This window comes from Neoarius graeffei, chromosome 21 (genome assembly GCF_027579695.1).
Source record: "Neoarius graeffei isolate fNeoGra1 chromosome 21, fNeoGra1.pri, whole genome shotgun sequence".
Taxonomy (NCBI): Eukaryota; Metazoa; Chordata; class Actinopteri; order Siluriformes; family Ariidae; genus Neoarius; species Neoarius graeffei.
Window position 1 is genome coordinate 60,281,938 of NC_083589.1, and position 16,944 is coordinate 60,298,881.

General features: G+C 42.6%; 1 protein-coding gene across 1 annotated transcript in view; it reads right to left on the bottom strand.

Moving 5' to 3' along the window:
• The window catches only part of chchd3a (coiled-coil-helix-coiled-coil-helix domain containing 3a), a 176,070-nt gene that overhangs the window by 42,085 nt on the left and 117,041 nt on the right, over positions 1-16,944 (bottom strand). Inside the window, exon 5 of the mRNA XM_060903438.1 lies at positions 5,438-5,521. Coding sequence (XP_060759421.1) covers positions 5,438-5,521 — 84 coding nt within the window. The remainder of the gene's footprint in view (positions 1-5,437; positions 5,522-16,944) is intronic.

Consider the following 16,944-nt stretch of genomic DNA (forward strand, 5'->3'; position numbering starts at 1 on the left):
CGAGTTGACTATGGACAATATAATTAATCGAGGGTTAACTATGGACAATAATACAATTAATCACGAGTTGACTATGGACAATAATGTAATTAATCGAGGGTTAACTATGGACAATAATGCAATTAATCACGAGTTGACTATGGACAATAATGTAATTAATCGAGGGTTAACTATGGACAATAATGCAATTAATCACGAGTTGACTATAGACAATAATACAATTAATCAAGGGTTAACTATGGACAACAAGGCGATTAATCACGAGTTGACTATGGACAATAATGTAATTAATCAAGGATTAACTATGGACAATAATACAATTAATCGTGAGTTGACTATAGACAATAATACAATTAATCAAGGGTTAACTATGGACAACAAGGCGATTAATCGCGAGTTGACTATGGACAATAATGTGATTAATCACGAGCTGACTATGGACAATAATGCGATTAATCGCGAGTTAACTATGGACAATAATGCACTTAATTGCGGGTTAACTATGGACAATAATGCACTTAATTGCGGGTTAACTATGGACAATGCAATTAATCGCGAGTCAACTATGGACAATAATGTGATTAATCACGAGCTGACTATGGACAATGCGATTAATCGCGAGTTAACTATGGACAATAATGCACTTAATTGCGGGTTAACTATGGACAATGCGATTAATCGCGAGTCAACTATGGACAATAATGCAATTAATTGCAGGTTAACTATGAACAACAATGCGATTAATCGCGAGTTAACTATAGACAGTGTAATTAATCGCGAGTTAACTATGGACAAGAATACAATTAATCAAGGGTTAACTATGGACAACAAGGCGATTAATCGCGAGTTGATTATGGACAATAATGTAATTAATCGAGGGTTAACTATGGACAATAATACAATTAATCATGAGTTGACTATGGACAATAATGTAATTAATCGAGGGTTAACTATGGACAATAATGCAATTAATCACGAGTTGACTATGGACAATAATGTAATTAATCGAGGGTTAACTATGGACAATAATGCAATTAATCACGAGTTGACTATGGACAATAATGTAATTAATCGAGGGTTAACTATGGACAATAATGCAATTAATCACGAGTTGACTATAGACAATAATACAATTAATCAAGGGTTAACTATGGACAAGGCGATTAATCACGAGTTGACTATGGACAATAATGTAATTAATCAAGGGTTAAGTATGGACAATAATACAATTAATCGTGAGTTGACTATAGACAATAATACAATTAATCAAGGGTTAACTATGGACAACAAGGCGATTAATCGCGAGTTGACTATGGACAATAATGTGATTAATCACGAGCTGACTATGGACAATAATGCGATTAATCGCGAGTTAACTATGGACAATAATGCACTTAATTGCGGGTTAACTATGGACAATGCAATTAATCGCGAGTCAACTATGGACAATAATGCAATTAATCGCAGGTTAACTATGGACAACAATGCGATTAATCGCGAGTTAACTATAGACAGTGTGATTAATCGCGAGTTAACTATGGACAATAATGCACTTAATCGCGGGTTAACTATGGACAATGCAATTAATTGCGGGTTAACTATGGACAATAATGCGATTAATCGCAGGTTAACTATTTTAATAGATTGACCCCTAACATTGTTTTCAAAACACATTTGGTCAGCACCAATATAGGATCCTTTAATCTTAGATGTGTTTGGACCCAAGTGAACGTGACCCTCACCAAACAGCTACACGCAGCCAGAACAGAAACTCCACATCTATAAATACAATTACTGCAACTATTCAAACATTTCCATGCTACAGCAGCGTGAACACCTCAGCAGTACCGCTGTATCTCAGACGGCGTGGTGGCGTTAATAGAAACATCCAGGTACTGGATCTGCTTTTGAAGCTTGTAAGCAGCCCAGTGAAGAACTTCAGTACCTGCTTGCGTTTGTATGCGACAGAAATAAATCCTGGACTTTACTGTGCTGGAATCAGGAGAAAGCACCGATCAGGCTGAGACGCGGAATTAACGAGCATCCTCATGGCCAGTTCCTTCTGCCATCAAAGTAGTGGAGTGTGTTTTTCTTTCTTAGTGCGACTGTCTTCCCCCCCGTCTTCGTTAATACTTTCACACAGGAACTGAACAGCAATACACAAAGCAACGGGAGGAAGGAACTGTTTTCGAGAAGCTTAACAATGAGATCATTTTACAGCTGGTATTAAAGGATGATGTTATGAATAAATAAATAAATAAATAAATAAATAAATAAAGACAGACAGACAGACAGACAGACAGACAGACAGACAGACAGATAGATAGATAGATAGATAGATAGATAGATAGACAGATACAAATATAGATATTGTTTTAAAGGCTATTTGGTTGCCTGGGCCAATTGGGGTGCTGCCTGTGCACTGTGATGACCTGTCAGACTCAAGCTTCTGATAAACGAGCCGCCTGAATTGAAAGAGACGTGTAATATATATCAGCCTTTTATATTCCCTCCCTCTCTTTCTCTCTATCGCTCTTCTATCTGTTCCCATCCCTGTTTATTTTTCTCTTAGTCACTTTCTCTCCTGGAGGCTAAAAGCAAGGGAGAACAAGATTGGGGAAAAGAAAGAAAGAAGGGAAAAAAAACCCACACGAGAGACCAAAGTAAGGAATGGCAATCAAAATCTCGACTCTCCTGCTGACATGAAAACTGAAACAGATCAACACGTGCTGATGAATAATTAAAAATAAACGAGCAGGGCTGTTCTGCTACATCACTTCACAGAAGGAAGATTAAACTCCTGTCTGCATTCCCTCACCTCCGGTGAGAAGAGACTTAAACCCCGTACTGTCTGAAAGCGCTGCGCATCGCTCCGTCTAACAATAAATTCACTTTAAAAAAAAAAAAAAAAAAAAAAGAGGAAGATTCAGCGAAACCAGCAGCAATCATACGCTTCATTCATCACCGTCCTCACGCTCCCATGCCATTCGCTTTGAAGTGTTCTCCTGCACTCGAGGCCTGGGACGCTCAGCACATTTATCTTACAAACACACATCCATAAATCCATAGGGGCCAAAAAGCGACTGACCGGGGTCCCCTCTGTCTCCATCGGAGACGAGACGGTGAGCTGGGGACTCGCCGCTCCGCGTATTGAACAAGGATCCATCAGTGATTTATGAAGCAGGACGAGATCGATAATGTTTGTCGGGGGGGGAGCGAGAGAGAAAGAGACGAGGGGGGAAAAAGAGAAAAAGAAGTGAAAGGAGGAGAGAGAGAGAGAGAGAGAGAGAGAGAGAGAGAGAGAAGTGAAGGAGAGGAGAAAAGAAAGAGCAGGAGGAGGATGAAGAGAGAAAGGAAAAAAGGAAGACAAGTGAAACAAGGGGTGGAGAGAGAAAGAGAAAGAGGGAGGGAGAAAAAGAGAAATAAAGGAGAAAAGAAAGAAGTGAAGTGTAAGAGAAGGGGCAGAGAGAAAGATGAGGAGGAAAAAGAGAGAAGAGAAAGAAGAAAAGGAAGAAAGTGAAACAAGGGAGGAGAAAAGAAAGAGGGAGAGAATGAGGAGAAAAAGAAGTGAAGAAGAGGAGCAAAAAAGAGGAGAAAAGAGAGAGCATAAGCGTGAGGGGGAGAGAAGAGAAAGGAGAAAAGGAAGAGAAGTGGAATAAGGGGAGAAAAGAAAGAGGGAGAGAGAGAGCACAAGGAGACAAGGAGAGGAGAAAGAGAACAGAAAGGAGAAAAGTGAAGTGGAAGGGAAAGAAGGGGAGTAAGAGAGACAGAAGAAAAAGGAGAAAAGGAAGTCAAGTGAAAGAGAAGGGGAGTGAGAGAGGGAGGAGGAAGAGAAGAGAAAGGAGAAAAGGAAGAGAACTAAAACAAGGGGAGCAAGAGAGACAAAGGGAGAGAAAGCAAGCATGAGGGGAGAAGAGATGGAGGGAGGGAAAGAGAAGAGGAGAAAGGAGAAAAAGAAGGGAAGTGAGAGAGAGAGACACAAAGGAGAGAAAGAAGCGAGATTGGGAGCAAGAAGAGAAAGAAGGGGAGTGAGAGGGAAAGAGCAGAAAGTGAGTGAGATGATAAAGGTATATAAACCCTCTGAGGAAAGTGAAGGTGTTGATGTCGGTAAGAGTCGACTGAGACAGGAGATGAATAAATACGGAGATGAGCGCAGCAGTGTTTATTCGGGCTCGGTAACATAACGATACGATCGAAACACCGGGATCCAGGAGGTCACGATCCACCTCCCTGTGACGCTGGGGATATCGGCGTTTCTCTGAGCTTTAGCAGGAAGTGTAAAGGGGCCGCGGCGGGGAAACAGCCCGGTTTCTCATTGTTCCTCAAGTTCGAGATGTCGATGTGCCTCGGGGACGTAGTGCGAATTACAGGAGTGGACTGTTCCCTTCCCACGCTGGAACACACCGAGAGGAGAAAGGAGGAACAGGCCAGTTACAAACGTGCACCAATCTCCTCTCGTGTTTATGGGACCGGTCCGGTCGCTGTTCCTGTTCCATGTTTATGGGACCGGTCCGGTCGCTGTTCCTGTTCCACGTTTAATTCCAGATGAAGAAACTCATGGGAAAAAAAAAAAGTCTATAGTCGGTTAGCTCTGCAGTTAATATCCAGTAAAACTCAGATGTTCTTCGACACAATATTCATTTCAGTGACATCCAAACATTCATAAGGAAAAAAAACAAAAAAAACAAAAACACTTACAGCCGCTTTAACGCTCAACTCCATCACACAGCATGAAGCTTAATCACAGTTATAGAACTGTCTATAAAGTCTATAAAGTAATTACTTGGGCTTCTTGACGGCCGTGTGAGTGTTTAACTCATTCCCTAAATGTTAATATCGCTGTAATTATAACTTTAAAGTCCATCGTGTTTGTTGGTAACCTTGAGGGATTTGTTGGAGTATATTCGGAACTAAAGCAACAGAACGCAGTTAATAACGAGACAAAGACTGGGGCTGTTTTTAGGGAGGTACAAAGCGCTCCTTCAGCACTTTCACAACAACCAATAGCAGACCACATTTAAAATAGGTCATATGAGGTAGACAAACACACACACAAACACACAGAGGACAAATGGTTGCAGGTGAAGGGCTGTGAACTCATCTCTCCGTGGGTCCCAGCAGGAGAGATGATAGGTTAAGGACAAAAGGATCCGAGGTGACCACAGACTAAAAGACAATCTGGTTCATGTCTTCAAATCCAGAAGACGACCGACCCCCCCCCCCCCACCACCACCACCACCACCACACACTCACTAAAGTGGTCCAGGACGTGTGGCCGTCCCCCTTTTTAATTTATTCCATTGGCGGAAATCAATCACAACATCAGTGATTATGGCGTCAGTCCAGATTACTAGCACCCTGTGTGTGTGTGTGTGTGTGTGTGTGTGTGTGTGTGTGTGTGTGTTTGGCGGGAGGCAGAAAGGGCTGTAGTTCGTACCCGTTCCTCCAGTTTCCTCAGCTGCTCTCTGTAGAAGGCGTCCTGCTTCTTCAGCTGCTGCTCACGTTCCTCCAACTGCTTAACCTGCGAAGGCAACGTACAGAAAATATCAGACTTCAGCTTTAAAAAGTGTCAAAATTTAAAAAAAAAAAAAAAAACAGAACGTCAAGGGCGTAGGAGCTCATCTGTCCTGCCATCAAAAGATCAAACCGAGCTGAAATGTGACGGTGTGAGAGAGGACCAAACTCCACGACAAACTGTTTACAACAGGAACATCAACAAAGGAATAAATTTTGTTCCCCGAGGGAAGATCGACCCAAAACCTCGATCAGAAAACCTGAAATTAAACCTAATAATCTTCCTCCTTGCTTAGATTCTAGATCAAACCTTTAAAAGCTCCTGCAAAAGGACAAAAAACCTTTAGGGTCTTCATGATAACAACATAAATATGCATGAGGTCCTACGAGAAGAGTTTGGATGTCCCGGACGTCTCCGTCTTGCCCTCGGATCCTTCTGAGAGCGTCGGTTCACGACAGGTCTTTATCAGCGTGTTATCAGAATGTGTGCCAAGTCAGTGAAGAAAAGGCTGATGAGAGGATAACATCAGCAGGAGGACAATGGAGAGTCGTTACGGCTCCTCTGTCGCTCCTCGCGCCTCTTTTGCGTCTCTCGTGACCTTCAGCTCACGGTGCGTCGTTTTATCACAAATAACGAAGCACTCGGTTATAGCCACTCTGGAAGAGTGTGGAACAGATGTTAACTCCAAGTGCGACCAAACAATAAAACCCTGTCTTTCACCGCGTTGTGGTCGGAACAGACTCGGGGACTGGTGTTATGGTGATGATACACGGGGCAACTTTTTGGGCAATGTTGCCGAGCAATGTTGCTGGCAACGGGCAACTAGGTGAGACACAGGGCAACTTTTCAGGGCAACTAACAATGGGCAACAACAGTTAGCAACGGCAGTTTACAGTTAGCTAAAAAAAAAAAAAAAATCGATGTCTTAATTTTTGCTGTGACCATTTAACCAAGCTGTCTGTTGTTTTTTAGAGCTTTGGTGAGGTAAATTCCTCCATATAGAATATTAAAATAACAACTTACCGGCGTAAAAACAGATGAGGAGTCTCTCCATCTCTTCACTCCACTGACACTGAGCGGCCGCCATATTTGTGTGAAATTTCTGATCCGAACCTCACCGGAGGTCACATGACTCGATACTCGCGTTCTGATTGGCTTATCTCAAAAAGTTGCCAGAGATTATCAAAACCATTCAGAAAGAAACAATGTTGCCCAATCTCAATAGAAAAAGAGTCAAAACGCAATTGCCCAGCAACATTGCTCGGCAACATTGCCCAAAAAGTTGCCCCGTGTATCATCACCATTAGGGTAATGACAGTACGGTAAATGTCAAACTGACCATTACAAGCATTTCAGGAGAAAATGCATGAAAATTTCAGCTAAAAACACAAAGATCACAAAAAAAAAAAAAAAATCAAAGCCGAGCAACACGTTCTGGCAAGAGTAAAGATTCCCAACGTCGTGTCTCCAAGCTGAAATGAACTGGGCGTTGATTTTTTGGGTGAACATGGACGTTAAACTTTTTATATTTCACATCTGAAACAGAAAAGGACAAACTTTGCTCAGTGACTCACCGAGCTTTTTTTTCCCCCACAAACACAAAGCACAAGCCGAGTCTCTTTCTGAGAAAAGGCTCGTTCTCGTGGACGAGTCGTCCTGTCCGCGGGAATTCAGCTAACTAGCTCCCTTTTTAAAACCCAGCTCATTGGATCTCTGGAGCTTTCAGTCAATTAGTGTTCCAGCTAATAAACACATGATTCAGCTCCGTCTGTATAAAGGTCAGCGCACCTGCTGTCGCCGAGTAATCTATTAATGACAATACAATATGTTTTCATGTAACCATAGCAACCGTCAATAACAACTCCAGTATAAATACTACAAGAGGGATTGGGGTGATGCAAGGCAGGAGAAAGAAAAAAAAAAAAAAAGCACAGTAAGAAGGAGGAGGAACACACACACACACACACACACACACACACACACACACACACACACACCCGAGTGACAAGATCCAGGTTCACAGTAACTTTGCGTCATGCCTTACCTTACACACCATCCCCTTCCACAAGAAAAGAGGAGAGACAGAGAGAGTGAAAAGGACAGAGTTTTCTTTACATGACATTTCCGAGCCTCAACATTAAAAGCTGCTGAGAGAGAAAGTGTGTGTGTGTGTGAGAGACAGAGAGACTGAGACAGACAGACAGAGAGAGAGATATGGTGGGGGAGTGAGAGTTAGTTTGCGTTCCCTCTTGTACACACAGAGCAGTGGATTAAAGGACGGGCCACATTAGTGAAGGAGAAACAAACGTAAATGTGTTTATGAGAGAAGAATCTGATCTCAGTCTGATCCCAGCTGAGTGATGGAGACGGTGCTTTCTCTCAGAGACGATCTCAGCGTACAGTACTGAAACACTCATCAGTGTGAGAGAACACGGCGCTGCGGAGTGTGTTACACACTGACCTGAGGTTTATAATGATGGGATAAAGTGGGGGATGGAACAGGGGTGTGTTTAAAAAAAGAAAAAAAAAAAACACTGGGATGGGAACACATACCCTGCACTGGTACTACAGTGTATTCTTTTTATCTTCTCCTGTTGAAAAACTCGCATTTTTGATACGAAATACATCACAGATCTGAGGGACACATTTAAATAATATTGTCTGGCCTTTTTTCCTGGTCTATCAGATATATTCCATTCAGCGAGCATGATACGGAACGAGTCGAAGACGAGTAGCTGAATGAGATATATCTGACAGACCAGAAGAAGGTCCGGGTTCGAGCCCCGTGGCTGGCGAGGGCCTTTCTGTGCGGAGTTTGCATGTTCTCCCCGTGGGTTTCCTCCGGGTGCTCCGGTTTCCCCCACAGTCCAAAGACATGCAGGTTAGGTTAACTGGTGACTCTAAATTGAGCGTAGGTGTGAATGTGAGTGTGAATGGTTGTCTGTGTCTATGTGTCAGCCCTGTGATGACCTGGCGACTTGTCCAGGGTGTACCCCGCCTTTCGCCCGTAGTCAGCTGGGATAGGCTCCAGCTCGCCTGCGACCCTGTAGAACAGGATAAAGCGGCTACAGATAATGAGATGAGATGAGACGAGACGTGTGACGTCATGTTGTCTTGACGGCTGTGCAATATCGAAAACCATATTCAACCCTCATTCTTCATTGGGTAGAGTGACGTAATACACAGCGGATAAGCGATATGCTAACAATATTGCATGCTATCAAACCAAATGAATGAAACCCGCTAGAAGGGAATAGAACACATGTTTTTATTACATCGAAAAAGTGTCCTGTATGGATAATATCTCCGGTTATTTCACTCCGATGACGTCACTCCCAGTGTTTTCCTGCTGACTAGCCGCACGCTGTCAAAACAGCGAACTGGTTCAACATTAAAATTATTTTGCTTAAATTGCTTTTTTTTTTTTTTTGTAGGTGTCCATATCATTTAAAGAACATTACACAGTGGGGTGAAGATATGAAGTTTATCATCTTCTCATGTTGGAAATATTTCACCTGCTTGCTTCAATCACTCGTGATGCATCCAATCACCACTCGAAGATGAACTTCTGTGTGATATATATGAGATAATGAAGTGAAACAAATAAGTAAATTAAATTTTAAAAAAATGAAGTAATGAACTGTAATTTGAGTAGATTATGGAACCAAGTACCATAAACAAATTATCCATAATTCCAGTGTAATATGATATAATTAACAGATAAATAAATGAACAAATGAGCCGTAAAAGTCTCTGTACAGTTTTTTGTTGTTGTGGTAACAGCATGTAAACGCGTTTCAGAGTGGATATCATTTACTGCTATTTTTCCTTCTAACATTAAATCCAGTGTTTTTAGCTGCTGATCGTAGATCCTGGAAGAGATCAGATCTACGGCATCTCCACACACAATATGAGAGTGCTCAGACTGCAGCTGAGCGAAGTGCTCCTCGCTCCCCTCCCCCTGTGGAGACTCCACACTCGCACCAACGCCCGTCTCTCCTCTTTCTCCAGGCCTCTGCGTGGGCGAGTTTTACCGACCCGTCCATGTGCAGCTTCAGCTGTGCAGCCCGTATGAAAAGAAGGTGACTCTGTGATTGACCTTCATCTTGACTCCGCAACACTCGCGCTCTCGGAGCAGCTGCCTTCGCAGTCTGATAGATAAAGAGCGGAACCGATGCGCAATTAAAAGCGGGGCAGCGCAGACATCTATGTGCATCCAGGGATTTTCTCTTGCGCCCTTTCTTTCTCTCACAATGGATCAGATGGGACATATGGCAGTCACTCCGTCACGCGACGTGTCCGGATTACTTCCATCTGATTAAACCCATTCAACCCCCCGCCCAGCTCGTCTAATCACTTTACAACCCCGACACAACACTGCCACTTACACCAGCCACGCTGCACCACTGTGGGCCCTAATCCACAACAGGCTGCACGATTCATCACAGGGAAGTGAGAGACGCAAACTACAACTGCACAGGACAAGAGACACAGAGGAGGAGGAGGAGGAGGAGGAGGAGGTTCTGATGAGCCAGCGGAATGAAAGAGAAGACAACAATGGAGGAAATTCATTATACAAAGTTTCTACCACTCAAGAGACGTGCACTTTACATCAGGGGATGGAGAGAAGAGGAGAGGTGAAGAGACGAGACGAAGAGAGGATATGAGAAGAGAAAATGAAGAATAAGAAAATAAAACAGTGCGAGAAGAAAAGAGATGAGAAAAGAAAAAACAGGATAAATTTGGAAAAATGAAGAGAAAACAAGAGAAGAAAAGAGAAGAGACAAGGAGAAAAAGTGATAAGAGAAAAGACAAGATAGAGATAAAAGGAGAAGAAAAGAGAAAGAGATGAAAGGACAGATGAGAGAAGAGAGGAAAAAGATAAAGGAAGAGAAGAAGATGAGGAGCGATGAAAAAGCAGACAAAGAGAAAAACGTGAGAACAAGAGATGAGAAGAGATAGAGTGAGAAGAGATGAGGAGAAAATGCAGCAAGAAAAGAGGAGCAAAGACGAGATGAAAGGGCAGATAAAAAGGGACAAGAATAGATGAGAAGAAAAGACACAAAAAGAAGAAAGGAGAAGAGATAAGAATAGATGAGAAGAGACAAGGGAAGAAGAAACAAGATGAGGAAAGATGAAAGGGCAGACAAAAACAGACGAGAAGAAAAGAGACAAAAGGAGAAGAGGCAAGAAGAGACAGAATGAGATGAGGAGAAAAAGTGATCAGAAGAGAAGAAGAAATGAGATGAGAGATGAAAGGGTAGACGAAGAGATAAAATTCAACGAGAACAAGAGATGAGAAAAAAAGATGAAAGGACAGATGAGAAGAGACAAGAGAGACATCTCATTCTCATCTGTTCGTCTCCATTTGTCTGCCCTTTCATCTCTCCTCATCCCTTACTGCTTTTTCTCTTCATATATTCTTATCTCTTTTCTTTTCATCTTCTCTTTTGTTCTCATCTATTCTTCTCTTTTTGTCTCCCCTTTCATCTGGTCTCCTCTGATCCTCTCTCTCATTGCTTTTTCTCCTCATTTCTTCTCGTCTGTCCTTTCATCTCTTCACCTCTTTTTGTCTGCCCTTTCAAGACGAGAAGAAAGGTGAAGAGAAAGGAAGAGAAGACAACACGACATGAGATGAACGTTGACCGAAGCCTGGACCTCATCACTATAACGCCAGCAGCTCCACTGCCCTTCACCTGGAGCAGAAACATTTTATCAGCAGTTCAGGACGACGTTCAGCGTCACTTCCTTCCCAGAGCCACTAAATCTGTACCAGATCTACAGAGCAGAACTGTTCATTAAGAGCAGCTCGAACTCTTCCACACCAGCTCTGAGCGATGAGTTACACACTTACACACACAACGCTGGGAAGAAACGGATCGCTTCGGTGGAGGAGGGTCTACTGGAACATCAATTAGCCACTGCTGAGTAATTAAGAGTTTTTAATTAGCTGAGCTCTGCAGTTCGAGTGTGTGAAGGAGAAGGGGGGGGGGGTTAACGGCGGGTGTGTGCTGTGTCAGGAACCAGATCACCACGTACTTCCTGTTCTCCTCCTCTTCCTCACCCAGGAACACATCCATCGCTCCTGCCATGTGTCTTCATCTCAGGTGTCCGTGTGAACTGAGGCGCAGAAAACCCTCCATGTCGACGAGTGACATCATTCCACCAGCATGACGACAGCAACCGGAGACGCTTTCACAAAACGTTAAATAAACTTAAAACTTCACGATGAGCAATCATCAGACCATTTTTCATTCTTATAGCTGCTGTGAATGAGCCGTTACTATAGCAACCAGAGAGGCGAGGTGGCCAAGTGATTAGAGCGCTTGACCGCCAAGCGAACGATCCCCGGTTTGAGCATCGCCTCGGACGGTGATCTGGGGCTCGCCTCCTGTCCACCCAGCAGTGAACGGGGACCTGGTGGAAACACTGGGGAAGTTAAAGGCGGCGAGGAAAGGAACTGGCCACCCTACCTCACCTCACCATGCCGACGGCCTAGACAGAGTGCGCTCTCTAACAGGCACTCCCCAACGTACGTACGAAAACGTATATGGGACTCTTTGACTTGACAGCAACCAGAATGTATTCAAAAGAGCACAATAATATAAAACTATGATTTAGAGCAGGACCTACAGTGGTGCTTGAAAGTTTGTGAACCCTTTAGAATTTTCTATATTTCTGCATAAATATGACCTAAAACATCATCAGATTTTCACACAAATCCTAAAAGTAGATAAAGAGAACCCAGTTAAACAAATGAGACAAAAATATAACACTTGGTCATTTATTTATTGAGGAAAATGATCCAATATTACATATCTGTGAGTGGCAAAAGTATGTGAACCTTTAGGATTAGCAGTTAATTTGAAGGTGAAATTAGAGTCAGGTGTTTTCAGTCAATGGGATGACAATCAGGTGTGAGTGGGCACCCTGTTTTATTTAAAGAACAGGGATCTATCAAAGTCTGAGCTTCACAACACGTTTGTGGAAATGTATCATGGCACGAACAATGGAGATTTCTGAGGACCTCAGAAAAAGCGCTGTTGATGCTCATCAGGCTGGAAAAGGTTACAAAACCATCTCTAAAGAGTTTGGACTCCACCAATCCAGAGTCAGACAGATTATGTACAAATGGAGGAAATTCAAGACCATTGTTACCCTCCCCAGGAGTGGTCGACCAACAAAGATCACTCCAACAGCAAGGTGTGTAATAGTCGGCAAGGTCCCCAAGGACCCCACGGTAACTTCTAAGCAACTGAAGGCCTTTCTCACATTGGCTAATGTTAATGTTCATGAGTCCACCATCAGGAGAACGCTGAACAACAATGGTGTGCATGGCAGGGTTGCAAGGAGAAAGCCACTGCTCTCCAAAAAGAACATTGCTGCTTGTCTGCAGTTTGCTAAAGATCATGTGGACAAGCCAGAAGGCTATTGGAAAAAATTTTTGGATGGATGAGACCAAAATAGAACTTTTTGGTTTCAATGAGAAGTGTTATGTTTGGAGAAAGGAAAACACTGCATTCCAGCATAAGAACCTTATCCCATCTGTGAAACATGGTGGTGGTAGTACCATGGTTTGGGCCTGTTTTGCTGCATCTGGGCCAGGACGGCTTGCCATCATTGATGGAACAATGAATTCTGAATTATACCAGCGAATTCTAAAGGAAAATGTCAGGACATCTGTCCATGAACTGAATCTCAAGAGAAGGTGGGTCATGCAGCAAGACAACGACCCTAAGCACACAAGTCGTTCTACCAAAAACAGTTCAAGAAGAATAAAGTGAATGTTTTGGAATGGCCAAGTCAAAGTCCTGACCTTAATCCAATTGAAATGTTGTGGAAGGACCTGAAGCGAGCAGTTCATGTGAGGAAACCCACCAACATCCCAGAGTTGAAGCTGTTCTGTACGGAGGAACGGGCTAAAATTCCTCCAAGCCGGTGTGCAGGACTGATCAACAGTTACCGCAAAAGTTTAGTTGCAGTTATTGCTGCACAAGGGGGTCACACCAGATACTGAAAGCAAAGGTTCACATACTTTTGCCACTCACAGATATGTAATATTGGATCATTTTCCTCAATAAATAAATGACCAAGTATAATATTTTTGTCTCATTTGTTTAACTGGGTTCTCTTTATCTACTTTTAGGACTTGTGTGAAAATCTGATGTTTTAGATCATATTTATGCAGAAATATAGAAAATTCTAAAGGGTTCACAAACTTTCAAGCACCACTGTACTGTTAGAGAGAATTAATCAACTTCCAACCAATCAGATTCGACAATGCGACATTGGTAAGTCGTATAAATGTCTTTGATTAAAAAAAACAACCAACAAACAAACAAAACGTACAACAATTAATAATCTCTTGTTATATTGTCTAAACTTATCATCCCCTATTCTTGAAATCTTACATAAATAGTATTTGTTCTATCCACATTCACACGCTCTGTTTGCTGCACAGCTAACTCTTCGGTCTCGTTACAGCGTCCTGATGTCACGTTACTGTAGATTTTATCCTAAAAGGCCGTTCGAAATGAACCTTCAGTTGAAAGTCCCTCCCGATGACACACCAGTCTGTTACAGTAGTGACACAACACGGCAGCAACAAACCTTCTGTTTCAAACACAACCCGAGTCTGTTAGAGACAGATGCACCATGACGTAAGACAATTTTTGAATGTGAAACGTCCTGAGAAGGTAAGACCATATATTATGAATATATTCCTTAAAAACAACTGAAACAAAGATGATGTAAATCTAATGAATAGATCTGGTGAAACGGTCATGACGGGACAATCAAACTGCGGCTGCATGGGTGGGAAATGTACAAAATGGAGATCTGTTCATCATAAATTGGCAAAAACAAATCGCTTCATTTACACAGTCCCAGTCAAAAGTTTGGACACACCTTCTAATTCAATGGGGGTTATTATTATTAAGAAAAGTGCTCCGAGAGCGCAATATCCCCCGCTGGCAACTCGGCCATAACTCTGGCAAAATGTGACTGAACTGAACGAAAGTGCAATATGCGTATTACTGACATAGAACAAAGAATCCTGTCAAGTTTCATGAAATTCCTCCAAAAATTGTAAGAGGAGTTGATTTCAGAAGGTGAGCACCCTTCCTGGGACGGACGGACGGACGGACGGACGGACATCGCCACGACATAATCCCCCTTCAGGTCTTTCGGCCAGTGGGGGATTAAAATTTTTTTTTTTTTTAAATTGTGAGGGAAGTTGATTTCAGAAAGCAAGCACACCTTGATGAAATTGCCAAAGTACAAGTTTGTTAATAATCAAGGTCATAACACTGGTAAAAATTTGCCCAAATTAGATGAAATTTAAATATAACGGTCATATAACGAAGCGTTTTGCCAAGTTTGGCAAAATTCCTCCACAAATTGTGAGACGAGTTGATTTCAGAAGAACGTACAGTACACCCTCATGAAATTGTCAAATTACAAGTTATTTAATCAAGAGTCAAAACTCTGGGAAAATTTTCACAAACAAAATTAAATCGCAATCTGCGTATTACCGTCATATAACAAGGCCTTTTACCAAGCTTCGAGAAATTCGTCCAAAAATTGTGAGAGGAGTTGATGTCAGAAGGCGAGCGCACCTTCACGAAATTGTGAAAGTACAAGGTTGTTAATCAAGGGCCGTAACTCTGGTAAAACGTGACCGAATTTAATGAAATAATCTGCATACTACCAACATATAATAATGCCTTTTACCAAGTTTGGTGAAATTCCTCCAAAAATTGAGAGAGGAGTTTGTTTTCAGAAGATGAGCACCCTTCCCAGGACTATAGGTCTGTAGGTCCTAGAGGCTGGATGTTATTTTCACAGATCAATGCTGACGCTGTAAAGAAAGGATCGTTCCCTACTTATACAGAGTTAAAAGTTAAAGACTGTAGAAACTAACCAACACCTCATGCCGTAAAATCACACCGAAGCAGAATGAACCAAATTTCGTGCCCAGTAACCACAGCAACCCAAGGTCAAAGTTACTCGCATCCATCACTGGCAACCAAGTTTGCATAACAAACCCATGACAACCAAGTACAGGCTTGTCCACCAGGCACAGGGCAAAGGTCAAAGGTCAGGTCAATGCTATTGTGCCCCAAGACGGTAAAATATAAGAGTGAAAGGTTGTACTTGTGTGTGTGTGTGTGAGAGAGAGTGGTTACAGTTAAAGTTCCAGGTCAGGGATGTTATATGGCACCTGGAATATGGAGATGGCAGTAGATACGGAGAGAACAGAACACTGAGATATGATCAGAAGAAGAGCAGAAACACACAAAAGGAAGGGGTGTGAACTGCAGGAACAAACCTACAGCCCCGAGAAATCCAAATTATCCGATAATGACCGAAAGGCTCGCTGGGTCAAAGGGAGGAACGCTGCACAGAGGTGAAAGGTCAATCTAATGGAGGCGTCAGGGTTCAGAGGCACAGCCCCTGTGTTTGGAGAGCACGTCCTCCAAACCATAATGAACTGGGAGTGAGAGTCCAGATCAAATTAGCAGTGATCCATAAAAACAGGCCTTCATTATTCAAGGAGCAGATATAGCACGCACACACAGGTCCTGTCCATCAGTCACATTCTTTCTTCTCTTCATACTGTACATTTCAAACCCCACTTCTACGCCACACTCCGATCCATACACACAGAACAAACCAGGCTTCCAATGATGGTCAATTATTCCAGAACGAGTCGCATGACCACAGGGAAGCCGTTTCTCTCGGTTTCACAAGGAATAATCAGGATCATCCAAATCAACAAGCAGAAATTAACTGGAATCTTTCTGAAGGAGTTTTTAAAATGCTCTCATGATCCTGCTCATCAGTACACGGGGTGTGGACAGCTCATCTTCAGGAAGTGCTTTATCCAGGTCAGGATCGAATCGGATCGGATCCAGAGTCTATCCCGGGAACGCTGGGCATGAGCCAGGAATACACCCTGCACATTACAGCACACGACACCGTTCACACACACACACAGATATCCTGAGGGATATTCGAGTCCCCGATCCAACTATCAACATGTTTTTGGGAGGTGGGAGAAAACCAGAGAACCCTGAGGGAACCCACATGGACACGAGGAGCACATGAGAAACTCCACACAGAGCTTATGTACATCCTAAAGATTTGGCGTTTGACCAAGGTCACTGTGTGATACAGAATACAAATTATCAAAGAAAAAAAAAACTGAAATCGATATAGATTTTCTCACATTTTAAGCAAAAAGTCTCAACTTCATTCAACCTTGCCAACATCTGACATTTTTCACAAAATTAATTCAAAACAAAATAATCGTGAAGGTCACAACTAAAACAGCTCCATCATGTTATGCTCCTCTTTCAGTGCATCCTTCTCTTGCTTATTTCTCTTTTCTAACGTCTTCTCTCACTGTGCTCCGTTTTCTTTCCATT